General features: G+C 51.7%; 1 protein-coding gene across 1 annotated transcript; it reads left to right on the forward strand.

Annotated features, from left to right (window-relative positions):
- Positions 1-160: 160 nt before the first annotated feature.
- Positions 161-25,136, forward strand: E2F1 (E2F transcription factor 1). The gene is made up of 8 exons (XM_049779493.1): positions 161-181; positions 11,528-12,208; positions 20,160-20,250; positions 20,537-20,756; positions 21,794-21,946; positions 23,377-23,491; positions 23,572-23,788; positions 23,903-25,136. The coding sequence occupies exons 1-8, from the start codon at positions 161-163 to the stop codon at positions 24,148-24,150; spliced, it is 1,746 nt and encodes a 581-aa protein (XP_049635450.1). The 3' UTR covers positions 24,151-25,136.
- Positions 25,137-26,210: the final 1,074 nt, after the last annotated feature.

Genomic DNA, 26,210 nt, shown 5'->3' on the forward strand with positions numbered 1-26,210 from the left:
CAGAAACTGCTCCTAGCAGGCTTGGGGGACTGTATGGGATGCCGGGATTCGAACCACTGTCCTTCTGCATGCAAGGCAAATGCCCTACCTCCATGCTAGTTCTCTGGCCCCCAGAAGTGGCTTTTGTCTGAATGTGTGCAATGAAAAGAGGCCAGCCAAGATGTCGAAGAAGGAGCTTCCGGTAGAGGTGCCATGAAGTGCGTAGACCCCAGGAAGAGCCACTGAGTTTGCTCAGGCCCTGTGAAAGGCCTTTGTATGTGTAGCTGGTGGCGGGGCCTCTGTGGAGCACTGGAGATGGAGTCCAAGAGACTGCAGGATGTAGCTCAGCAGGCATCTGCAAGAGATCCTGCCTGTTTGTGAAGCGTGACTTGCAGCTTCAAGCAGGTTAACCAGAGGAGTGAGGTAGCTAGGTGGAGGTGCAAAGCAGAGACCACAAAAGGCAGGCCTAGGGTACGACCATGAGGTGGTGTCTGTCCTTTAGGAAGAGAGTCAGGTGGAGAGGAAGGAAAGCTGCGAGGCAAAGCATCCCCAGGTTCCCCTCTTATACTCTGCCCACTCCAGCTGAGAAACAAGCCCTGACCTTGCCCTGTTCCCTCCTCAGCCCCCCATAGCCCTCTAGGACTCCTCTGGGGCCAGCCACCGCCCCCCATACCCTTGTCATGTGGGCTTCCCAGCTGGCATTGATTGTTGCTGCCCCCCCAGGGAGTCATGGGAACAGGCTCCCCCTACCCCCGTGGCCCCCCTTTCCCCAGACAGGGCCAGGCTCTAACAATGCCCCCTTAGCCAGCCAGTGGCCCGGACACAATGCCGCTGTTTCGCTTCATTGCCAACTCCAGGAGGCCTGCTGGGTTTCCTGGCCTGTTTGGCATATATATAACTGGGCTTCCAGCAGGGATTTTGTTGTTGTTGTTGTTGTCTAAAAAAAAAAAAAAAAAAAAAAGTGGGGGGAAATCTCTGGTTCTGCCCCTATGAATATTTTAATGTATTATCCAAAGCCTTTCTCTTCCCAGCCTGAGCCTTCTCTCCTCTCTGCCTGGACAACATTTGCCATATGCATGTCAACGGAAGACTAAATTCAGGTCAGCAGATGTCAGCAGGAAAATGGGGGGAAGAGAGAAGCTGCTCCCTCTGCCTCACTTCACCTTGAATGTGTGGTAGATGCTGAAGATGGGAGAACCCAGACCTTCTGACACTACCCATGATAACTTACAGCCTCTCTTAGAGTCTAGAAGCAAGAAAAGAGCTAGAGATGCAATGGGCTTACCAAGGACTGTGTGAGCATCTCAATTTCAGAGATAACAAAACCTGAAAAAGAGGGCCAGAAGACAGTATAGGGCTTAAGGCATTTGTCTTGCATAAGGTTGTCCTAGATTCAATTCCTGGTACCCCAGATGGTCTCCTGAGCACCACCAGGTGTGTTTCCTAAAAAAAGTCAGGAGTAAGTAAGTGTGACCCCAAAACAAAGTAAAATAATGATGAAAAAAAGGAAAAGCCTGGAATGGACAGAATATGATTTTCAACTACCAATTTGCAGGTGCAAACAAAGTTGACAACCACAGATGACTGTCACTTGAACACCTCATGCTATGCTCCAAACATACTTTCTCCCTGTGAAGGTGCATAAAGAGGGTTTAGAGGCAGTGCTGGGCTTGTCATGAAAGCTCTCCTATTCTGCTGCCTAACAGAATAGAAGTTTTCTTTTCTCCTTTGGAAAAGTCAAGGGGAGATGTAGGCTACATTTATTGAATGGTCTCTATGTGCCAGATGCTGTTCTAGCATTTAGATAACTCATTTTAAGTCCTATGGGCTGGGGAAATGACTCAAAGGACTGGTGCCCATGTTTTGCATGCAAGAGACTTCTGCTCAGTATCTGGCACTGCATATCCACACCCCTCCCTCTAGCACTACCAAAAGTGACCCCAAGCACTAAGTTAGGAGTAGCATCTGGGCACTGCAGAGAATGGCCTCTGAAGAACAATAAATCCACCAAAAAAAAACCCATAAATTTCCCAGCACCTCATCAGGTAAACACTATTATTATTAACAACATTATCATCATTCATATTTAATCATTTAACTTTCTTTTGGTATGCCTTTCAAGAAGTATTCAGAAGGCCTGGGTCTATTCCTGGTAATACTTAACCATTCAGATGACCCATCCAGGTTTGATCTCCAGCATCCCATAGGGTCCCCACCAGGAGTAATACCTGAGCATTGAGTTAGGAGTAAACCCTGACTATTTCTGGTTCCAAAACCAAAAAAAAAAAAAAAAAAAAAAGCCAGACCCAAGGATATTGTCTAGGCGTTGTCTAGGCCCTGAAGTGATGAGGAACACCAGGGTTGCCCTGAATGTTCTGGGGGATTTCAGGTTATATCCTGTAAAATCACCCTAACCCCAGGGTATCTCCAACCCCAGGTGAATGAATGTGAACCAGGGTCGTGCATGAAATAATCCAAACCAGGCTGAAATAATACACAATAATAATCCAAACTCGTGTAGTCTAGCAGTCTTCTCCCTCATATGGAGAGCAGCAAGCTGCCTGTCAGAACTGCTGTTTTTATTGAGTACAGAGACCACTCCTAGGTGGGGCAGTAAGGGACAGATAGCTCAGGCTATCCTGTGCCAATCTCACCCAGGTTTACAAGTAATCTATGAAGAATCAGAGCCTTCTGCTCTCAGGACCCCTCCTCCAGTTTAGGGCAGGCAAAGATCTCTGGTCTTCCCCCTCTCCTTGAAAAAACAATCTATCCTCACAAGCTGACATGAAACACACACACACACACACACACACACACACACACACAAAGGATGCAGACATGGGCAAACCTTGTGGCGAGGGATCTCCAGACATGAGCTCAGCGAGTCCCTGGGTTTGGAGGAAGGGAGGGTCACAGTATACTGGGCTCTGTCCACTTACCTTGGACCTTGGACCTTCTGGCTCACACCTCGTCAAACATAGGGACCAACTTTTGGCAGAGAACTTGGCCAAGGCTGCACAGCTTCTGGCAGTAAATTCTGGCACTAAGCCCTGGTCTCCTCTTTTGCCACAAAGGCCCACTTTTTCTCCTGTGCCATGCCCAGGTTTTTTTCCCTTCAGCCTCCTGCTGAAGCAAAGGAGCTGCTGAGGTGCCCATTGGATCTTTGGCATTTGCTCTACCATTAACGAGAAGACATTTATTGACCTCTTACTTTGTGTCAGGTTTAGGCCTCAGGGCTTGCAAACTCAGTTACCAGGAAAGACTGAGTAAGAAGATCAAGAGAGTGAAGCAAATTGGATCGACTGGTGGCTTGGAGAGTCAAGGTTCTGGTTAAGGGGCTGGTATGATAATACAGTGGGAAAGAAGCTTGCCTTGATTATGGCAAACTCGAGTCTGATCCCCAGCACAGAGCCAGGATAAAGTCCTGAGTACAGCCAGGTGTATCATAAACAAACAAACAAACAAAAAAACAAAGGCACTGGCCACATGGGGCTGCAATGTGGTGAGCATCTAGGAATGATCCTGAGAGCAGAGCCAGGAGTAAGCCCTGAGCACCACTAAGTGTGGATCCTAAACAAATACAACAACAATTAAGAAAAATTACTGGAGGAAAATTAAATTCACTCACATGGGCCAGTTTTCACATTCTTCTTTTCAGAAGGTCCAGGAGCCTCACTGATGACTCTTTTTATTTTTGTTTGTTTTTGTTTTTGATTTGGGTCACACCCAGCAGCGCTCAGGGGTTCCTCCTGGCTCTACACTCAGAAATCGCTCCTGGCAGGCTCGGGGGGGACCATATGGAATGCCAGGATTCGAACCACCAACCTTCTGCAGGCAAGGCAAATGCCTTACCTCCATGCTATCTCTCCAGCCCCCTTACTGATGATGCTTAGCCAAACCACCTGGTAGTTTAATGCAAGGGTCTGAGAATGTGGTGCTGCTTGGCTCTGTGGTTCTGGGGATATCAGAGTCACCCCCTGGTGCTGGGGCCTTCCACGGTCATTCCTGCTAATGTGGCACTCAGGTTGGACACATGTTAAACATGCACCCTAACCATTATATTATCGCCGAGCTCCAATTCTGTTTATCTTAACACCCATCTCAGGGGGTTTGGAGACGTAGCCCTGTGTGCATGAAACTTGGATTCGATCCCCAGCTCTGCAAATGAAACAAAGCAAACAAAAAACAGCAGGCAGGATGCTTGCCTTACATGTGGCTGACCTGGTTTCAATTTCCTGCATCACATATGGTCCGGCAGCACTGCCAGGAGTGATCCTTGAGCACAGAACCAGCATTACAATCTGAGCACTCTGGGTGTGGCCCAAACAACAAAGTGCCTGTCCTATAAAGAACAGTTTCCCTTTTTTTTCTTTTTAATTGAATCACCATGATACAGTTAAAAACTTGTTGATGGTTGAGTTTCATACATCACCCATCCCTTCACCCTTCATTTCCTACCACCAATGTCTCCAATTTCCTTCCTGTCTCCTCTGCCCACAGCCTGCCCCCTCTTTCTCTTTCTCTTTCTCTCATGCATATCACTTTCCTGCTCTTCAATTATGTCCAGAGTGATCATTTCTAACTATTATTGTCATAGAGGTTCCTCCTCTGAGAACTGTTTCCCCACATAGATGAAGTAAGCAGAGCTTTTCAAGAGGATCATGGGGCCACAGACAAGTCAAAGCCTTCAATTTGTGGAGCTTCATGCCAGTAGCTCTCCCCCATTCCACACCCACTGGCCTAAACACCACTGGGTGTGGCCCTGGTGGGCCCCAGAATGGCTGGTTCAAGCAGCCCTACATCACCAGGCATTGGCATGGAATAAGCAAACTATCACACTTGTACCCATGGGCCAAGTATCACTGGGAATTGTTCTAGGGTTCCTGAGCACTGATGGAAAATTTCATCTTCAAGCAACAAATGAGGATAAATCTCTTACTCAAGCATATTAGCTGGGAAGCCTTGGAGTTGAAAGCTGAGTCCCAAAGCTTTCTCTTGTGTGCAATTGCCTTTGGTGCATGTATTCAGACACAGTATATGCCAGAGCTGGCAAAAACGCAGCTCTCGAGCCGCATGCGGCTCCCGGCCAAAATGAATGCGGCTCTTTGCCTCTTATGTGTTTAATATATTACTGTTAAAATTATATGCTTTTGTGTGAGTGTTTGTCTGTTTTGGCAAGTCACTACGTGGTGTGGCTCTCTGATTCTCACAGTTTAAAGTTTTGGCTCTTTGTGTCAAACTTGTTCGCCACCCCTGGTATATACAGTAACAGGACATTTCCTAGGGCAGTAAAGTGTCAATCCAACCCATAATCCAGAATCTAAGTTCTGTTTTTTTTTTTTTTTTTTGGTTTTTGGTTTTTGGGCCACACCCGGCATTGCTCAGGGGTTACTCCTGGCTGTCTGCTTAGAAATAGCTCCTGGCAGGCACGGGGGACCATATGGGACACCGGGATTCGAACCAACCACCTTTGGTCCTGGATCGGCTGCTTGCAAGGCAAACACCGCTGTGCTATCTCTCTGGGCCCAGAATCTAAGTTCTGTGACCTTGAGTTGGTGAATGCACCTCTATGAGCTTTCCTCCTGCATCAGGGGATCAACAAGCTTCTATAATTTTTTTGTTTGTTTGGGTCACACCCGGCAGCGCTCAGGGGTTACTCCTGGCTCTACACTCAGAAATCGCTCCTGGCAGGCTCAGGGGACCATATGGGATGCCGGGATTCGAACCACCGTCCTTCTGCATGCAAGGCAAAAGCCTTACCTCCATGCCATCTCTCCGGCCCTGGATATTATAATTTTGAAAGGACATCGTGGTTGGCAGTGGAGACCAGCAGCCTTAGAACTATTGATGTTGAGAACAGCCTTATCAGAATCTGCCAGGCGTTAGGCCAAGGCACAGATACTAGCCTTTGCTGCTTTCAAGTGGATATTAATAGATACAGAGATCCTTATCTTTTTCTTGACTTCACACAGGGAATATGCTAGTCTTCACTCCTTTTTTTTTTTTTTTTTTTGGTTTTTGGGCCACACCTGGTAACGCTCAGGGGTTACTCCTGGCTATGCGCTCAGAAGTCGCTCCTGGCTTGGGGGACCATATGGGACACCGGGGGATCGAACCGCGGTCCGTCCAAGGCTAGCGCAGGCAAGGCAGGCACCTTACCTCTTGCGCCACCGCCCGGCCCCCACTCCTTTTTTTTTTGGTTTTTGGCCCACACCCATTTGACGCTCAGGGGTTACTCCTGGCTATGCACTCACGAAATCATTCCTGGTTTGGGAGGGACCATATGGGATGCCGGGGAATCAACCACGGTCCGTCCTACACTAGCGCTTGCAGACACCTTACCTCTAGCACCACCTCTCTAGCCCCTAGTCTTCACTCTTTTCTGCTGCAGCAAGATAGGCAGGTTGTGGGAAGGAGAGCATCTGGAAGTTGGGATACTTGGGGAAGGCAGAATTTTGGAAAACTCCTGGCTCAGACCTTATTATGAACAAATACTTGAATAAATATGACTAAATGCAAATAAATATGAAAAGTAACTTTTCCCTTTTCCATTTCTTAGTTAAGCTCATGATCTTTAGGCCTTAGAGTCCCCTTTATAAAATGGGATAGGGCTGGAGCGATAGCACAGCAGGTAGGGCGTTTGCCTTGCATGTGACCAACCTGGATTTGATCCCTGGCATCTCATATGGTCCCCTGGAGCCTGCCAGGAGTGATTTCTGGGCACAGAGCCAGAAGTAACCCCTGAGCACAGATGGTTGTGGTCCAATCCCTCCCAAAAGGGACAATGTAAACCCTATCTTTTTCCTACATCAGTACCAGTACAATACATGCTGAGTGCTCAGTAAGAGTTTGTTAAATAAACCAATGTATGTATGTATGTATGTATGTATGTATGTATGTATGTATGTATGTATGTATGTGAGAGGGCTTTACAATAAGTGGTAGTTACTGGCATTCTTATTTTTTGGGTGTGTCACACCTGGCATCGCTCAGGGGGTTCCTCCAGGTTCTACGCTCAGAAATCGCTCCTTGGAGTCTCAGAGGACCAAATGGGATGCCGGGATTCGAACCACCGTCCTTCTGCATGTAAGGCAAATGCCCTACCTCCATGCTATCTCTCCAGCCCCAGTTACTGGCATTCTTGGGGGAAGAAATCAGGAAAGGAAATGGGAACATTTCTCGCTTCTCTCTTCCTTAGTTAGGGATTTTATTGGTTGGTTATACAGGAGACTTACTATTCTTTTTTTTTGGGGGGGGGGCACATCCAGTGATGCTCAGGGGTTACTTCTGGCTATCTGCTCAGAAATAGCTCCTGGCAGACACGGGGGGACCATATGGGACATCGGGATTCGAACCAACCACCTTTGGTCCTGGATCTCCTGGCAGGCACGAGGGACCATATGGGACACCGGGATTCGAACCAACCACCTTTGGTCCTGGATCAGCTGCTTGCAAGGCAAACGCTGCTGTGCTATCTCTCTGGGCCCAGGAGACTTACTATTCTAATAAGAGCTTCTTTCCCTGGGAAGCTAAAGGGAGACAGGCTGACCCTAGGGCTGGAAAGCTGGTGTAGTCCAGATAATACTGACTGATTTCAGGGGTTCCAGATCCTGAATGAGTCTCAATTTTCCACTTGCCTAGCAAGAGGCATTCAATGTGGTCCCTTCTAGGGCTGACACATTCTAGGATTGAGGATGAGTCTTTTCCCAAATAGCTTATCAGTGGAGGAAAGAAATTTGCTGCTTTCCTAGATCACCATAGAGTTAAGAACAAACAAAAAACCCACCACATTCATGAGGCTGGAGGGATAGTACAGTGGGTAGGGTGCTTGTTGCACACTGCCAATTTGGTTTTGTTCTCTATGGTCCCTAAGCAACACCAGGAGTGGTCCCTGAGTGCGTAACATTGTTGGGTGTGGCCCCCAAACAAAACAAATGAACAACAAACCACATTCAGATTTCTTATATTTTTCAAGCTCTGGATCACACCTGGAGATGCTAACACTTCTGCTGCTTGTGAAAGGTAGCTCCTAATGATGCTAGCCATGTCTTGCGGGGATCAAACTTGGGTGTTACTATTTTTGTAGAGGGGCACAGCCAGCGGTGCTCAGGATTTACTCCTGGCTCTTCATTCAGAAATTACTTCTAGGAGCCAGAGTTATAGCGCAGCAGTAGGATGTTTGCCTTGCATGCGCTCGACTCAGGATGGACCTCCGTTCGATCCCTGGAGTCCCATATGGTCCCCCAAGCCAGTAGCGATTTCTGAGCGCATAGCCAGGAGTGACCCCTGGATGTCGTTGGGTGTGGCCCCAAAATAAAAAAACAAAAACAAAAAACAAAAAAACAAAAACAGAAATTACTTCTGGCAGGCTTGAGGGACTGTATGTGATGCCAGGGATCCATGCAAGCCTTACCCACTACGTTATTGCTCCAGCCCCTGCTGGGATCAAACTTGGGTTTCCTCCATTCAAAGTATGTGCATTCGCTTACTCTTTGAGATATTTTCCTGGCTCTCCCAGATATTTTTTAAAAGTTTTTAAATTTTCTTTTTATTTTTTTTGGGGGGGGAGTAGGGGGAGGGGAGCAAACAGGAGGGGAAGAGATAGAAAGGAGAAAAAGATGGAGAGGGAGGGGAGAAGGAAGGGAAGAGATGAGGTGGAGAGGGAGGGAAAGAGGAAAAAGAGGAAGAGAGAGGAGAGAAGAGGAGGAAGGGGGAAGAAGATAGGAGAAAAGGAAGACTCGAGAGAGGAGGGGAGAAGGAGAGGAGAAGTAGGAAATGAGGATGGTGAAGGGGAGGGAGGGGAGACAAAAGGAGAGGGAAGAATGGAAGTGGAAGGGAAGGGAGGGGAGGAAAGAAAGTGGGGTCAGAAGTAAGGGGAGAGAGAGGAGAGAACGGGAGGAGAAGGAGATGGGGAGAAAGACTAGCTCTCCCAGATATTTTTTATTCTTGTGGTAATTCTGAAAGGTTGCAGGTCAGGGTGCCCATTTCTAGTAAAAACAAACAAACAAACTAAAGATGGAAAGTTGGGGCCGGAGGGCCCGGAGAGATAGCACAGCTGCGTTTGCCTTGCAAGCAGCCAATCCAGGACCTAAGGTGGTTGGTTCGAATCCCGGCGTCCCATATGGTCCCCCGTGTCTGCCAGGAGCTATTTCTGAGCAGGCAGCCAGGAGTAACCCCTGAGCAATGCCGGGTGTGGTCCAAAAACAAAAACAAAAACAAAAACAAAAATGAAAGTTGGGGCCAGAGAGAGAGCACAGCGGTAGGGCGTTTGCCTTGCACGCGTCCGGCCCAGGATGGACCTGGCTTCGATTCTCGGCATCTCATATGGTCCCCTGAGCCTGCCAGGAGCGATTTCTGAGCGCAGAGCCAGAAATAACCAGAAATAGTCAGAGTAACCCCTGAGAGCATCAGGGTGTGGCCCCCAAAAAACAAACAAGCAAAAAGATGGAAAGTTGTCATGAGAGTTTATACAACCTGGAGGGCACTTGCCTTGCATGTGGCTGACCTGGCCTCAATTCTCACATCCCATATGGTCTCCTGAGACTGCCGGGAGTGACCCCTGAATTCAGAGGCAGGAGTAAGCCTTGAGCACTCTTGGATGTGACCCTAAAACAAAACAAAGCAAACTAAGATGGAAAACGGTATGCACATTTTCTTCATGAGGTATATCAATTTGTTCTCAAAAGAAATGTGTGTATGAAAATCACCAGGAAGGTCTACAGAAGGTAAAGCACTGCCTTGCACATGACCACTGATTCATCCCCAGCATCCCATATGTTCACCTGAACAATATTATTAGGCATAATTTGGGTAATAAAGCCAAGAATAGGCCCAGAGTGCTGCCAAATGTGCACCCCCAACCTTGCAATCACCAGGAGTGGGTTTGTTAATGGGAATTTCAAATTGTAAAGTTAATGTGACCAGGTCTATGAATTCAGAGCTTGCCTGCCTGCCTGCCTGCCTGCCTGCCTACCTGCCTACTTTCCGGCCTTCCTTCCCCTCTGCTCCTCCCTCCCTATCTCAGGGTTTGCTTCTGGATCTGCAAGGCAAGCTCCTGACCTCCTTCCTGTCAGTAGTATCTTCCAGGCCAATCACCCTCTTTTTTTTTAATTTTTTTAATTGACTGATTGGTTTTTGGGTCACACCTAGTGGTGCTCAAGGGCTACTCCTGGCTCTGTGCTCAGAAATCGCCCCTGGCAGGCTGGGGGACCATCTGGGATGCCGGGAATTCAACTGGGTCCCTCCCGGGTTTGGCCGCAGGCAAGGCAAACGCCCTACTGCTGTGCTATCTCTCCTCCTCCCCCCCTTTTCTTTGAAAACCCTTCTCAGCACCTTTGAGAGCTCAGTCCCATAGTTTAGGTCAACGGATAAACCCAATGTGTGGTCAGTGCTGGAACTGACTTAACATGGGGTGCTTGATTAATATTTCTCACTAGGAGGGTACTCTGGAGGAAGTGGTATTTATACTGCATACTGGGAAATATTTCTTGTGTTTTGCTTCTTTCAGGTGTGGAAGGCTGTCTGGTCATCCCCACCAGATGGCAGGCAAGTTCATATATGACCAAGTCTTTTCCGTCTCTGCCCTCTGTGAAGGCACAAGGTCTGGCACAAAGGAGTTCAAATCAGTTAACTGGAATCATGAGAAATAAGTAATGGACAAATTGTTGTAAACCCGTTTTATTGTACTAGGGATCAAAATTGAAATCTCACGCAAGCAATATGTGTCACATCCAAACACCCGTTAATTCTCAGTCCTTGACACAGCGTCCCACACCACATCCTGCTTTCCCTAATGGTGAGCTTCTTATGGTTAGGAGTCAAATCTGAACTAAGGTTGGGGCACAGAGCAATCTCTCAAAACCCTTGTTGAATGAGTGAATAAGCTTAAAGGGCTCTGTCATAGAGATTCCAGTTAAAATGAGCCTTCCATGGGGCCTGAGAGATAGCACAGCGGTAGGGCGTTTGCCTTGCACGCAGCCAATCCAGGAAGGATGGTAGTTCGAAACCCAGCATCCCATATGGTCCCCTGTGCCTGCCAGGAGCGATTTCTGAGTGCAGAGCCAGGAATAACCCGTGAGCACTGCTGGGTGTGACCCAAAACCCAAAATAAAATAAAATGAATCTTATAGAAAGCCCCAAGCTATAGTGGGTTATCTTCCTGCTACTGGGCTATAGGTGAGGAAGAGTATAGAGAGCTTCCAAAAGATAAATGTCATGGGTAGATAGATAGAGCCATGATTGAGGATGGGAGATGTGGTGGGGCCTGGATTAAAAGGATGAGAGGGAAGTTTCTCCAGATTCCTGCTGCAAGGAGTTGGCACTTCAGGTTGAGGATTGATTCTAGAGATGGCATGGGGGGGGTTATAGAAGATAAGTGAAACGCGAGGCCTGGATGCTTTTCATCACTCAGCAGTCTTCAGGCTGGGGCCCAGCAAGAATGGTCCAGGGTGGGGTGGGTAGGGGCGGGGCCGGGCTGCGGAGCGAGTGAGCGAGCGGCTGCTGGGGGGGGGGGCGGAGGAGAGAGCACGCCCGCCCCTTCCCTCCACAGGGCCTGCGCACGCCACGCGCCGCGATTGGCCGCGCCGCCTCGCGACCCCGCCCCCTTCGCCCCGCCCCTTCCCGCCGGGCCGGCACGCCACGCCGCGACCAATCAGCGCCGCCGCCGCCGCCTCCGTCACGGCGCGGCCGGCCAATCGCGACGGCGCTCGGCGGCGCGTGGCTCTTTCGCGGCAAAAAGGATTTGGCGCGTAAAAGTGGCCGGGACTTCGCAGAAAGGAAGGCAGCGGCGGCCGGGGGCGGAGCGGGCGCGGGAGCGGGATCGGGAGCCCGAAGCCGCCGCCGCCGCCGCCGCCGCCGCCGACGCCGCCATGGGCCCGCAGCGCCGCCGCCGCCGCCCCCGCGCCCGTCCGTGTCCCCGGACTCGTCCTCTGCCTCGGCCCCGCCTGCGCCCCGGCCGCCCCGCGTGCGGGCCCTGAGCGCTCGGGCGCCCGCCATGGCCGTGGCCCCCGGTGCGGGCGCGGGCGCGGGCGCGCCGGCGCTGGAGGCCCTGCTGGAGGCCGGCGCCCTGGGGCTGCTCGAGGCCTCGCAGATCGTCATCATCTCCGCCGCGCAGGACGCCGCCGCCGCCCCGCCCGCGCCCCCCGCCGCGCCCCGCGACCCCGACCTGCTGCTCTTCGCCACGCCGCCCGCCGCAAGGCCCCAGCGCCCCGCCGCGCTCGGACGCCCGCCGGTACGGACGGACGGACGGACGGACGGGCGCGGGCTCCCCGGGAAAGGGGGGCGCCCGGCCCGGAGCCCCGAGGCCTGTGGGGGCGGGGAGCGCGGCGCGGCCCAGCCCGGGCGGCCTTGCGGGGCGGGGCGTGCCGTGCCAGGCCCCGGGCCCGCCCCGGAGGGGTGCAGGGTGACCTCGGCCGGGCCCGGCCTCGCGGGCGGAAGCCCGGCCGCCCGAGCCCCGGGGAGACCGTTCGCGAGGATCCTTCGCTCGCGTGGATGCAGCTGGGCGCTCAAGTCGTGCTTGCCGGGCCGCCTCGGCTCGGACTCGGCAGGCTGCGAGCTTGTCTGGTTGCCGGGGCCCAGGAAGGGAAGGGTCAGCCGGCTGCCCAAAGTTCGGGTAGGCTGCGATTCGAACCAGCTTCCCGGGAAATGCAGCCACCGACCCACTGCAGGCCGGCTAGGATTCATTCCCCCAGCAGGCTGCGAGCTAGTCTGGTTGCCGGGGCCCAGGAAGGGAAGGGTCAGCCGGCTGCCCAAAGTTCGGGTAGGCTGGGATTCGAACCAGCTACCCGGGAAATGCAGGCCGGCTAGGAATCACTCTGCAGGCTGCGAGCTAGTCCTGGTCGCTGAGTGAGGCCCAGAAAAGAAGGCTCACTCAAAGTTTTAGGCCGGGATTCGAACTAGCTTCCTTTCCCATGCCGCCAAAGAACCCACTGCAGGCCGGCTAGGACTCACTCAGAAGGCTCCGAGCTAGTCGTGGTCGCTGAGTGAGGCCCCGCAAAGCAAGGGTCACGCTGCTGCCCAAAGGGTAGAATGGGATTCGAACCAGCTTCCTAGGAAATGCAGCCACGGACCCACTGCAGGCCAGCTAGGATTCATTCACCCAGCAGGCTGCGAGTTAGTCTGGCTACTGAGGCCCAGACAAGGAAGGGTCATCCAAAAGGTAGGCTGGGATTCGAACCATGCATTCGATTCCCATCCAGCCAAGGACCCATTGCTAGTCTGGTTACTAGGGCCCAGACAGGAAGCGTCACCCTCCTGCCCAAAGCTTTGGCAGACTGGGATTCGAACCAGCTCTCTCCATGCATGCCTGAGGACTTGTGGCGGGATCGCTGGCGAGGTGCTGCTGGCTGCTGGGAACCGGCCTGGGTCAAAAAATGTTTGAAAGCCATGGAGGAGACGCTTAAAAAATTCCCGCCGTCTTGCTCCATTGCCAGGTGCAGGCCCCATCTCCCGAGCCCCCCTTCCCCGGCACCAGACTAGCCTCCTCTTGGCTCCCAGGCTGCCTTCTCTGCCTTGTGGGGCAGGGCCCTTGAAGGGGGCCAGCTGCTGGTCCCCTCCCTCTGCCTGTCCTTCCATCTGCCACCCTCCGCCCTCCCTGGCCCTGGTTGCCATGGAGTCTCATTCATAGACAGGCTAGACACCCCCCCTGGGCCTCAGTGCAAGTACAGGGTGGGCAGGGCCTCTAGGGGCTGGAGAGGAGGCGGTGTGTGTCCCGCGTCCCCCCCACCCCCAAGTCCAGAAGGAAGGAATCATGAGAGATGCTTTGACAAAGCATTCTCACAACAGCCCAGACAGACACTCAAGTCCCAGCCTTGAGTTCAAAGAGGGGAGGACCCGGAATTAGGGGGCCGAGTTGCCAGAGTAGAAAGGAGTAGGAGTTGGAACCTGGACCCGTGGGCCTCAGGATGGGTGTGGAGACCAGTTTGACTGGCGCGGCCTGTGGGTGAAGGTGGTGACGAGGCAGATGGGAAAACAGGGCTTGTGGGGTAGGAGGGTCACCGTGGGGGCTTTGGAGCCTGTGGGTGGGGTAGGGGAGTGATGGAGAGCCAGGGTTTAGGGCTCGGAGGGGTCCCGCTGTTGGTGGGGCCTGGGTGGCAGCTGCTCCCTAAGCATTCCTGCAAGGCTCCCCCAGCCCCATTGGCTCCGTGCCCAGCGCTGCCTTCCTTCCGGAATCACTGGGATGCTAATAATAATAATGTCTGCAGCCACCGTTGTTTTCAGATCTCTTTATGTGTCAGGCTCAAGGCCAAGCATTTTGCCCCATTAACTCCTTTGACCTTCTCAACAGCCTTCCCCATTTACAGATGAGGAAGCAGAGGCCTGAACTTGTCTTTCAGCTAGTACCTGGTTGCTGTTGGGATACTTTGCTTCTGGAGAGACTGCAGGTGCCTTCCCTTCTCCCTGAGTGGCTAGGAGGGAGGGCACCTGGGATGCTGTCACTGGCTTAGCCCCTATGCTCTGGTGACCTGCATCCAGGCAGCTGTCCTGCCCAGTCGTACCAGGCCCAGATGTGGAAACCATTTTCCGAGAGTCATAGTGCTCCCATGTTCAAGGGGCTGCCAGGATCTGGGTGAACTGCCACCCTTGTGCTCTGTTAAGTGAGTAGGTGAGAAGGCACAGGGGTTAGCAAGGAGTCGTTGCCCTCAGGGACTATGATTAGGGGGCATTTTCTGCTTATGGGCAGGAGTGGGGACTGGTACTATCCTGGAGTTGAAGGATGAGCCTGTCCTTTGCCCTCTGATACCCTCCCTGATCATACCTGCATATCATGCCTGGCCAGGTAAACTGTAGGCCCTTGCCGCTGGTATGTGTTAGGGCATCCTTGTGACTAGTGGCACTCAGCTGGGCATTTGCTGGGCACTTCTGTTATGGCTATTATAAATAACTAAAGGGTGGGCCCGGAGAGATAGCACAGCGGCGTTTGCCTTGCAAGCAGCCAATCCAGGACCTAAGGTGGTTGGTTCGAATCCCGGTGCCCCATATGGTCCCCCGTGCCTGCCAGGAGCTATTTCTGAGCAGAGAGCCAGGAGTAAGCCCTGAGCACCACCGGGTGTGGCCCAAAAACCAAAAAACTAAAATAAAACAAAATAACTAAAGGGGTTAGAGAGGTAGCTAATAAGGCAGATAGTGTCTTGTGCACGACTGTTCAGGGTTTGATCCCAGGCACTCGTGTGCTCCTCGGCCCTGAGCACTGCCGTGTGTGCCCCAAATGAAAAACAAAACAAAGGGTTGGAGAGATAGCACAGCAGTAGGGTATTTGCTTTGTACACGGCTGACCTGGGGCGGACCTGGGTTCAATTCCCGACATCCCATATGGTCCCCCAAGCCTGCCAGGAGTGATTTCTGAGTGCAGAGCCAGGAGTAACCCCTGGGTGTGGCCCAAGAACAAAAAATAAAACCCACCAAAATAAAACAGCTAAAGTTTCACATTGTAAATGTTATACATGATTGCTGTAGAAAAAGAATTAAGTGTCTAGGGCAGAGGATCTCAAACTTATTTGACCTACTGCTTGTTTTTAGTTAAAAGAAAAAAGTACCCCTGGAAAACTCTATTTATTAATTTATTTTTGGGTTTTTGTTTGATTTATGAGGGATCATACCTGGTGATTCTCAGGGGTTACTCCTGACTCTGCACTCAGGAATTACTCCTGGTGGGGACCACATAGGATGCTGGAGATCAAACCTGGGTGGGCTGTGTGCAAAACAGACACCTTACCTCTGTACTGTTGCCCCCGCTCCAAACACTGTCTTCAGCAAACAAAATGTGTCCCCCAATTCCACTATATACATTGCTGGGGATGCAACCAGAGTCAGCATATGTAAGACAAGTAAGTGCCTTACTAGCTGTACTGTCTCTTGAGCTTTTTGTTTGATTTTGGGCCATCACACCCAGCAGAGCCCAGAGTTTACTCCCAGCTCTGTGTTCAGAGATTACCCTGGCAGGGCTTAGGGGACCCTATGGGGTGTTTAGGATTGAACCAGCCTCCTCCCTACCATGAACTTTTTGTTTGGTTTTGGGCTATACCTAACAGTGCTCAGAACTCACTCTGCTCTCAGGAATTCCTCCTGGCAGTACTTGTCAGGATGTCCTTGAGAGGGTCTGCCACCTACTTTATTTTTGTAGTGGGGTACATCACACTGTCTTATTGCTCCATGGTTCGTTCTGTGCCATCCTGTATGTAAAGGCTATTCGCCTGCCCTGTGTGCCCTCTTCAGTTTGTACTTCTGCTCAAGAGCCTAGATAAGCCTCTTTCTGTCATCTGTGAGTGGGTGTTTGACTGTACATAATATTTTTACCTGCTCCTGTTGTCTTCACAACTGCTTTTTGGGGGGCCCTTTGGCAGGGTTTCTTTAAAGTGCCAGGGTTGGAGGGATTGTCCAGTGGGTGAGCACTTGCTTTTCATATGGCTAACCTGTTCTGTCCTCGGCACCCCATATCATCCTTCAAATGCTGCCGTGAGTGGTCCCTTAGTGCAGAGCCAGGAGTCAGTCCTAAGCACTGCATGGTGACATCGAACAATAAAACAAAGGGCAGTGTCAGAAATTGCTATTTGGGGCCAGAGCAATGAATACAGTACAGTGTTAAGACTTGCCCGCATGTGCTGGACCTGGGTCTGGTCCCCCTCATCCCATATAGTTCCTTGAGCACTGGTGGGACTGATTCCTGAGTGCAGAGCTAGAAGTGTTCCCTGGGCATCACTGGTTGTGACCCCAGAAACTAAAAAAATTAGTTGCTGTCTGCTTGAGCTCGTTTGAGGGTCCATTGTTGACCTGCATTCATGGTGGGCATGTACCTGGGGCATAGGATGCGATGGAGAATACAGATAGCAGGATCCATCCAGGTTAGGCCCTGGAGGTGACACAGCTGGAGAACAAAGTCATTCCTATTGGCTTGTGGGGCCTATCATCCAAACTGGGGCATGTGGGTAGTGATATATGTGCCATTATGTAGAATTATTAGCTCATTAGGGCTCAGATTCCAGCTCCACTACCTGTGTCTGGTCTCTCGAGATGTGGGGTCCTGGGGAAGTGGAGACCCACATGCAAATGCTGGAGGGCTGGATGACTAAATGCTGGGAAGCCATTCTTGGTCCATCGGTGTATTTGAGGGCTTTTCTGGGGACAGGTCAAGGTGGGAATATGAGTGTGGGTGTCTCAGGTCCAGGCTGTGTGGGCAACCCAGTGCCCTCCTCCCAAGGGGCTCTGTCTTTTTTTTTTTTGGTTTTGGTTTTTGGGTCACACCCGGCAGTGCTCAGGGGTTATTCCTGGCTTCAGGCTCAGAAATTGCTCCTGGCAGGCACGGGGGACCATATGGGGCGCCGGGATTCGAACCGATGACCTCCTGCATGAAAGGCAAACGCCTTACCTCCATGCTATCTCTCCGGCCCCCAAGGGGCTCTGTCTTAAATGAGACATAGACATCAGCAGAAGTTTTCAGTGACACAGTGTGGGAGGAGATTGGTTTTGAGGTGGTTCTGCAGGTAGAGGCACAAGTCTCTGCTGCAGGCTCTGAAAGACTTGGTGGTAGGAGAGCTTCCTGCCCACAGAAGCAGAAGTGAGAGGAGGAGAGGAAGGGCCTGGCGAGTGGGCTTGAGGACTGGAGGCATGTGTCTGAAATACCTCTGCAAAAGTCTGGTGGGGCCGGAAAGATAGTACAGTGGGTAGGGCGTTTGCCTTGCACATGGCTGACCCAGATTTGATCCTTGGCATCCCATATGGTTCCTCAAGTACTGCCAGGAATAATTCCTGAGTGCATAGCCAGAAGCAAGCCCAGAACACCACCAATGTGGCACCTAAATAACCAAAAAAGTCCCTCTATAGATTTGGTCCATGAGGCTACTAAGGTAAAGGGGACAGAGATTAGAGGGGAAATAGCTGAGTGGTCCAGGTGGGACTTAGCCGTGATGACAAGATCTTGGCACCTGGTTGTGATGAGGGCAGTGCTTAGGATGGGTTGGTGTTGGTGGAAGGGAGTGTATATCATTGGATAAAATACTTTTGAGGGGCCAGAGCAATAAAATAGTAGTTAGGCCGCTTGCCATGTATGCGGTCAACTTAGTTTTAAACCCCAGCATCCGTATGATCCTCAAACATTGTCAAGAATAATTTTTGTTTGTGTGTTTTTGGATTTTGAGTCACACCCAGCGGCACTCAGGGGTTACTCCTGGCTCTGCACTCAGAAATCACTCCTGGCAGGCACAGGAGACCATAAAGGATGCCGGGAATTGAATCACCATCTGTCCTAGCTTAGCCACATGCAAGGCAAATGCCCTACCCTACCGCTGTGCTATCTCTCCGGCCCCAGGAGTAATTCTTGAGTGTAGAATTTGACTTTCATTTGCTTACTAATGGGACGATTAATAGGCTGCCGTGTTCCCAGTCACACACCAAAGATGATGTGTCCAAGGAATCTGGATCCTCAGTGGTCTGAAAAACAAGCACTTGGCCTTTTTTTGGTGGGTGTGTGGGAGTCACACCTGGCGATGCTCACGGGTTACTCGTGGCTCTGCACTCAGGAATCACTCCTAGTGTTGCTTGGAGGACTATATGGGATGCTGGAGATTGAATTCAGGTTGGCTGGGGGCAAGGCAAACACCTTACAATTGTACTATTGCTCCAGCTCCTGAAAAAGTGAATGGGTGTTGGCTTTGCAAGCTGACAACCTGGATTTGATCCTTGACATCACATGGTCCCCGAGCACAGTTAAGAGTAATTCCTGAAAGCAAAGCCATGAATGATGAGTAACCGCCTGAGCAGTGCCAGGTGTGGCCTCAAAATCAAAACAAAACAAAAAAAAACAATTCTTGCGGTTTCTGTGGTCTGTTGATGCCGAGATTCAGCTGGATGCCCCTGGCTCAGACACTTCGAAGGCTGTAGCTGAGTGCTCTGGGTTGATGTCCTCATAAAGCCTCGCTAGGTGAGAGCCTATGCTTCTGAAACCACCCACACTGGGAAGAATTATTGGCTTTCAGAAAAGCTCACTTTCTGGGGCTGTAGTGATAGCACAGTGGTAGGTAGGGTGTTTGCCTTGCATGCGCCCAACCCTTGAAAGAAGAAAATCTCACTTTCTGGCTGCTTAGACTGGCCAGGGGCTACTAGAAGTTTCCATGACCTGGCTTCTTGTGGGTTAAGTGATGGTGCTCATACAGCACAGGGGGGCAAGTTTGGGGCGGTGGATGAGGGGCTGGGCCACATCCAACCGTGCTCAGGAGTCACTCCCGGTGAGTTTAGGGGACTATAAGGTATTCTGGGTCAGCTGCATGCAAGTGCAAGTGTCCTACCACCAGCCCAAGGAGGCAGCTTGAATATGTCCAGGAACTGGTCTTTCAGAAGCGATATACCTGGGGCTGGAATAATAGCACAGTGGGTAGGGCTATGTTTGTCTTGCACACAGTGCAAGGTTTACCTTGCACGCAGCCAACCCAGGTTGGATCCCTGGCATCCCATATAGACTGCCAAGCCTGCCAGGAGTAATCCCTGAACACTACTGGGTATGGCCCAAAAGAACAAGCAAGCAACAGAAATAGTGACATACCTGGGCCAGACTTAGAGGGACTAGAATTGGGCATCTAATTTTTGAGACGAAGAATATTTTTCAAATTTGTTTTGTTTTTGGGCCACACCCGGTGGTGCTCAGGGGTTATCCTGGCTATCTGCTCAGGAATAGCTCCTGGCAGGCATGGGGGACCATATGGGACGCCAGGATTTGAACCAACCACTGTTGGCCCTAGGACGGCTGCTTGCAAGGCAAACGCAGCTGTGCTATCTCTCCCGGCCCCTCAAATTATATATTTCAAAGCCACCAGAGGGTATTCAAAAAGCAGTATAACAAGGGACTTGTCTTGCATGTGACCCACTATAGTTCAAATAACTGGTACCACATTGTTTCCCTGGGGTCACTCTTGAGTACGGTGCAGGGAGTAAGTAACCCCTGAGAATAGCTGGTGTGGCCCAAGTCTCATCCCCACCCCACAAAACATAAGAGGTTAAACATTTAAGCTGGAACCGGCACTCTGGATCGTCTGCCAATTGAATGTTCTCTGTAGGGATTATCTCCAGGGTTTCCCCTTCAACCTCCTGGAGGGGAATTTGGTCAGGGGGCCCTGGAGCACCTCACCCTCTCGAGGCACCTTGTGGCTTCACTCTCCTGGTTACTGGGCATCCTCCCATTCTCTTTGCCACAGGTGAAGCGGCGGCTGGATTTGGAAACCGACCATCAGTACCTGGCTGAAAGTAGTGGGCTGGCCCGGGGCAGAGGCCGGCACCCAGGAAAAGGTACCCCCGGGTTTGAGTGGCGCAGGCATCCCCTTACCTGGGACCCAGTGACTGGGGTGGACAGAGGGAAATAAACTTGTCAACTAAGCTCTGGTGTGTCGGACCTGGGCCTGAGCCAGGCCTCCGGGGGCCCAGAGGGGCGGCCTGGCCTGGCTTCCCCAAGTAGAAGAGCAATGAATGCTGTGGTTGGCAGGCTGACCAGGGGTCCTCCCGAGTGGCCCTCCAGGGGGAAGGTGCGATGAGGCCTGTGTGAGGGGTGAGACTGAAGAGCCGCCTGGCCCCGCAGGTCTGAAGTCCCCAGGGGAGAAGTCACGCTATGAGACCTCCCTGAATCTGACCACCAAACGCTTCCTGGAGCTACTGAGTCGCTCAGCTGATGGCGTGGTGGACCTGAACTGGGCAGCTGATGTGCTGAAGGTGCAGAAACGACGCATCTATGACATCACCAACGTCCTCGAGGGCATCCAGCTCATCACCAAGAAGTCCAAGAACCACATCCAGTGGCTGTAGGTACCCCTCAAACTGAAGGACACTCCTGGCCACGCCCAGTAGTGATGGCCCTTGGGGCCACCTCCATCCCTGCCCAGTGCAACTGAGGCTTTGCGAGGACAGGTGTCACCTTTCACGTGGCAGGTGCAGGAAAGTAAACAAACCGAACGTCTCCCACTCCCTGCTGTGCTGCATGTTTCTCCACCTGGGTGACACCATCCAGACCAGGATAAAGAGCATTTCTGGTACCCTAGAAAGTTCCCTGGTGCCGCTTCCTAGCATGCCATCCCTCATAGCAGGCCAGTGAACAGTATGGCTTCTGTTGCCAGAGATGGGCAGTCTGACATGTCTGGGGTTTTTGGTTTTTGAGTTGCTTGAACAGTGCTCAGGAGTTTCAGGCAGCCAATCCTGGCGCTACAGAGCCCAGAGCTGCTGGGTCCCACCAGGGCCATCTGGTTTTGCTCAGGGTACCTTTCATGGCTGGGATTCAAACCTGGAGACTCCACTTGCTCGTTGTGAATTCATTTGGCCCTTTAGCCATCTCCTTCTGGGCCTCAGCATGCTGTTTTTAGTTTCATTTTCTTTTTGTTTTCTCCGCTCCCCCCAGCTTCATTCTCCTCTCCCTGAGCGAACACATTTGTCTTTTCCATGTTTGGTATATCATTCTATTCTGCATTTTGGGGTGGTTAGAGCATCCTAGCAATGCTCAGGGATCCAACCTGGGGTCCCCTAGGGTAGAACGTGCACTCCCTAGCCCCAGTTTTTTCACTTGACAGCCTGTTTTAGGAGACTCCTGTCTGTGCAGCAAACATGCGCCTGTCCTCTGTATGCCTGTGTAGTATCCCAGGGAATGTCCGTGCCATCGTCTCTCATCCTGCCCCTGTGAGGGACATGGATGCTCACGGACATTTGGGTTGGACTCCTGGTCCAAGCTAGTGTGCTGGCTCCAGGTCTTTGCTGTTTCCCTGCTGAGAGGGGTGTAACTAGGCAGCTGCGGGGCTGAGGGTCCTGGCAGAGGGATTAGTAGTTGTTGATGGTCTTTGTCTTCCTACAGAGGCAGCCACACCACCGTGGGGATTGGTGGACGCCTTGAAGAATTAACTCAGGACCTCAAGCAGCTGCAGGAGAATGAACGGCAGCTGGACCAACTGATTCACGTTTGTACCACACAGCTCCAGCTGCTGTCTGAGGACCCTGACAACCAACGATATCCTTAGATTGGCAGAGAGCGGCCGTAAAGGGCAGGGAGCCCCCCACTGGCCACTGGGCCCTGGAACACGCTCTGGCTTTGGAGGCGAATCCTGAGTCAGCTCTTATTATGTGAGGCCTGACCAGTGTCTAGTGTCTGGGCTTCTGCTGCACTTCTGACAGGTGGAGGGGAGCATTCGAGTCCGTTGACTCAAGTAGGAGAAGGGAGGAAGAGGATTAAGGAGTGTTTATTTAGAACAGTGACTCATACAGAATGTAGCTTCATTGTTGGTGATAGATAACTTCATTTTTCTTTCACACAAATTAAATTTTTGTTTTCTGGTAGGCATCCTGGGGCTGGAGAGTTAGTACAATGAGTAGGGCATTCACCTTGCACGTGGCTGACCTGGGCTCAATTCTACTCCCTAGGGTCCTCTACACACCACAAAGAGTGATTCCCCAAGCAGAGTCAGGAGTAACCCCTGAGCTGAGCTGAGTGGGTCCCTCCCTCCCTCTGCGGAAAAGAAGCATCCTTTAGGGGGCAGAGAGATAGCTCGGTGGGCCTGTATTCCATCCCCACACCTCCAGGAGTGGTCCTCAAGCACAGGTCAAATAACCTCCAAAACCAAAAAGGTGGGGAGACTTTTTTTGAGGGGGGGGTCACACCCAGCAATGTTCAGGATTTATTCCTGGTTCTGCACTTAGGTATTATTCTGGGTGATGCTCTGGGGACCATATGGGATGCCAGGGGTTGAATCCTGGTCGTCCATGAGCAATGCAAACACCTAACCTGTACTATCTCTCCAACCAGGGGCGGGGGGTGGGGTGGGAACGACTTTTTATTGAATTCTCAAATTACATTTATACATTTTCCACTCTACTAATTGACAGCAAGATCGTGTATATCGTGGATCATACTGAATTCTCTGCTTTAACCCTGAAGTTGTCCTTAGTAGTGGCTATGAAGGTATAACAGGCAGCCTGCATGATGTCAGGGTTAGCGAATAGAATGATCTCACTTGAGATGTAAAGATCTCTGTGGCACCAGATAGACTTGAACTACTAGACCCTGGGGTGGGCGAGGGAGAGGCCAAGCATGACAAAGTAGATCGCCTTCCCATGAAGAACTCTCTGGATGGGAGCCTGGAATATAGCTCAGAGGTGAAGCACTTTTCTTGCATATGTGAGGCCCTGGGTTTGATTTCTGGCAGTGCCAAAAAAAGATGGAAGACCTATCTGGGACCCAGAAGGAGATGATACAGAGGTTAAGGTGCTTGCCTAGTTTGATCTCTGGCCTCACATTTGGTCCCTGGAGCAAATCCAGAGTAGCTTTGAACATTGCTAGGTCAGGCCTTAAACTCATTTTGCCCCACCTCCCACACCCCAAGGAAAACCCCCAACAAAAAACTGTGGGAGGTCAGAAGTCATATGGTCCTTAACTCCACCAACCCTGGCCTATGTGACCTGTCAAGACCTGAGGAGCATTGCGGACCCTGCAGAGCAGATGGTCATGGTGATTAAGGCCCCGCCCGAGACCCAGCTCCAAGCTGACGACTCCTCAGAGGTGAGACTCACTTTTAAGCCTAACCTGGCTGGGCTGGTGCTCAGCAGAGCCTCAATTTTCTGTCTGCTGCCTCTGCCCAGAACTTCCAGATCTCCCTGAAGAGCAAGCAAGGCCCCATCGACGTTTTCCTGTGCCCCGAAGAAAGTGTGGATGACATCAGCCCGGGGAAACTCCCATCCCAGGGCGTCTCGTCTGGAGAGGAAGACAGGGCTGCTGACCCTGTCGCCACAGTGTCGGAGCCATCTTCCTCCTCTCCTGCTGCAGACCCTAGCCAGTCCCTGCTCAGCCTGGAACAAGGTGGGTACAGAGTCAGTAGGAGGGGTGACAAGGCCCCTCTCCCTGTGGGTGGGTAGACATAATCGCCCCCCCCCCCCCCGTTTATCTTCCTGTAATGCTCCCCCACCTCCCCAGAACCTCTGCTGCCCCGGATCGGAGGCCTTCGAGTTCCTGTGGACGAGGAGCGCCTGTCTCCACTGGTGGCTGCCGACTCACTCCTGGAACAGGTGCGGGAGGACTTCTCTGGTCTCCTCCCCGAGGAGTTCATCAGCCTGTCCCCGCCTCACGAGGCCCTCGATTATCACTTTGGCTTGGATGAGAGCGAGGGCATCAGAGACCTCTTCGACTGTGACTTTGGGGACCTCACACCCCTGGACTTCTGACAGGGCTGGTGTGGGGAGGGGACCAGGGTCTCCTGAGGTGCCCGTCTGATCCTCCCAGCCCCGGAACACCCTGTCCCTGGCTGTCTTCCCAGGCCAATTGAAGACTTAATTTATACCCTTCTCCCCAAAGCCTCGAAAGCTTCTCACTCTGGGATCTGACCCCTGTCAGGAAGGGAAGGAGGCGTGTGGGCGGCTGTGTGTGCACTCATTGCTCAGCATACGTCTGCCAGGTGTGAGAGGATGCAAATACTGGGGAATGAACGGGCACATGCGTGCTCTGAGACCATGCCCCAGTGTGACTGCGCATATGTATGTACGCGCCCACATCTGAGCGGTGGAGACCCAACTGCACTTTCGGGTCCTTGTTCCAGGGGCCCCATGAGGCCCCTGGTGGCCACCTGCCCCTCAACTCCTGACTAGGCCAGGTAGTGAGGCTCTGGTCTGCTTATTGCAGGATAGTGCGAGCACTTCCTTCATCTTAAAAGGTTTTTTTCCTGACTGAAGCTTTAATGGAGCATTATTTATTTATCATTGCCTCTGGCAAGCCTGCAGCACCAGCAAAGGATGAAGATGTGGGACAGATACCCCAGTTCCATAGACCCCTATGTGAGAGCAGGTATCCCTGTTCCCTGAGCTGTCCTTTTGCCTCACTCTAAACAGCTGAGGCCTGAGTGGTTTATTTATTAAATGATGGAGTGAAACAAACTGACAACCAGGGTTGAACAGAGGGGGTGGGAGGACCCATCCCAGCTGGCCCCAGGATGGATATGAAGTAGGAGTGCTGAATGGGGGAACCATCACCAAAAGTGTGGACAGGAGGAGTGGGTGAAGGGTCTTCCTGATCTGGCGCACCTGCCCCTTTGGTGATTGAAGAAACTCCCTCCACCCCACTTCTTGCTGTTGCCCCAATTTCCAATCTGCACTTTGATTTATCTTCCTACCAGCTCTGTTTTCTTGCTTTGGTATAAATAAATATTTTGATTGTTTGGGCCTGTGTACTGGGAGAAATCTGGAGGTTGCTGTGGAAATGTCCACTGCCTACTTCCTGTGTCTCTTCTGCCTTGCCTGATTTCATTTTGTTGGGGGACTGGAGAGAAGTACAACAGTAGGGCACTGGCCTAGCACGTGGCTGAATTGGGTTTGATCTCTGGCATCCCAGATGAAGCCCTGATCTTTGCTAGTCATGGCCCCAAAAGAGAGGTAGGTATATTTGGGACTGGAGAGATTGCATAATGGGTAAACAAAGCTCACTTGGATTCAACCCCCAGTACCACAAATGCTGGACTTGCCAGGTATGATTCCTGAAACCTCTGACACCTCTTGAGTTTGTTACTCCTCCCCCACAAAGGAAAATCAAACCTTACCCATGGCTAGAAAAGAATACAGTGGTTAAGGTGCTTGCTTGCATCCCACCAAACCTAAATTTTGTCCCTAGTGCCAGATAAAGTTCCCCCAGCCACTAGGAGGTAGAAGAAAGCCAGGAATAGGGGCCAGAGAGATAGCATGGAGGTAAGCTGTTTGCCTTGCGTGTGGAAGGATGGTGGTTCGAATACCGGCATCCCATATGGTCCCCTGAGCCTCTGGGGGGGGGGCAGTTTCTGAGTATAGAGCCAGGAGTGGCCCCTGGGTGCTGCCGGGTGTGATTCAACCCCCCCTCAAAAAAGGCCAGAAATAGCTCTTGAGCACCTGAGTATGGTTCCAAATACCCCCTCACCCCCCAAAAATAAAGACCAACAAACTGCCCTGTGTAGTGTGCCAAGTAAAGTATGTTTGTTCCTGCATGTGGCTGGCCCGTGATTTAATTCCCCGATATTGTATATTGTCCGTTGATAAGGGGTGACTCCTGACCCGTAGTTAGTAGCCCTGACTTTTGATGTACCATCACCGGCACAGGCACATCCAAAAAAGCTTGATCCAGTGATTTTATTGTAGAAAATGAACTTCCCACCCCAGAGGTTCCTGGATGGCTGTGTTCTTTGAAGATGTTCCTTCTTCTCCCCCCCCCCCCTTTGAAGATGTCTTTTTGGGTATTTGTAAATGTTTGCTACAAGCAGCTAGTC

The sequence above is a fragment of the Suncus etruscus genome, chromosome 9, assembly GCF_024139225.1.
Source record: "Suncus etruscus isolate mSunEtr1 chromosome 9, mSunEtr1.pri.cur, whole genome shotgun sequence".
Lineage (NCBI taxonomy): Eukaryota > Metazoa > Chordata > Mammalia > Eulipotyphla > Soricidae > Suncus > Suncus etruscus.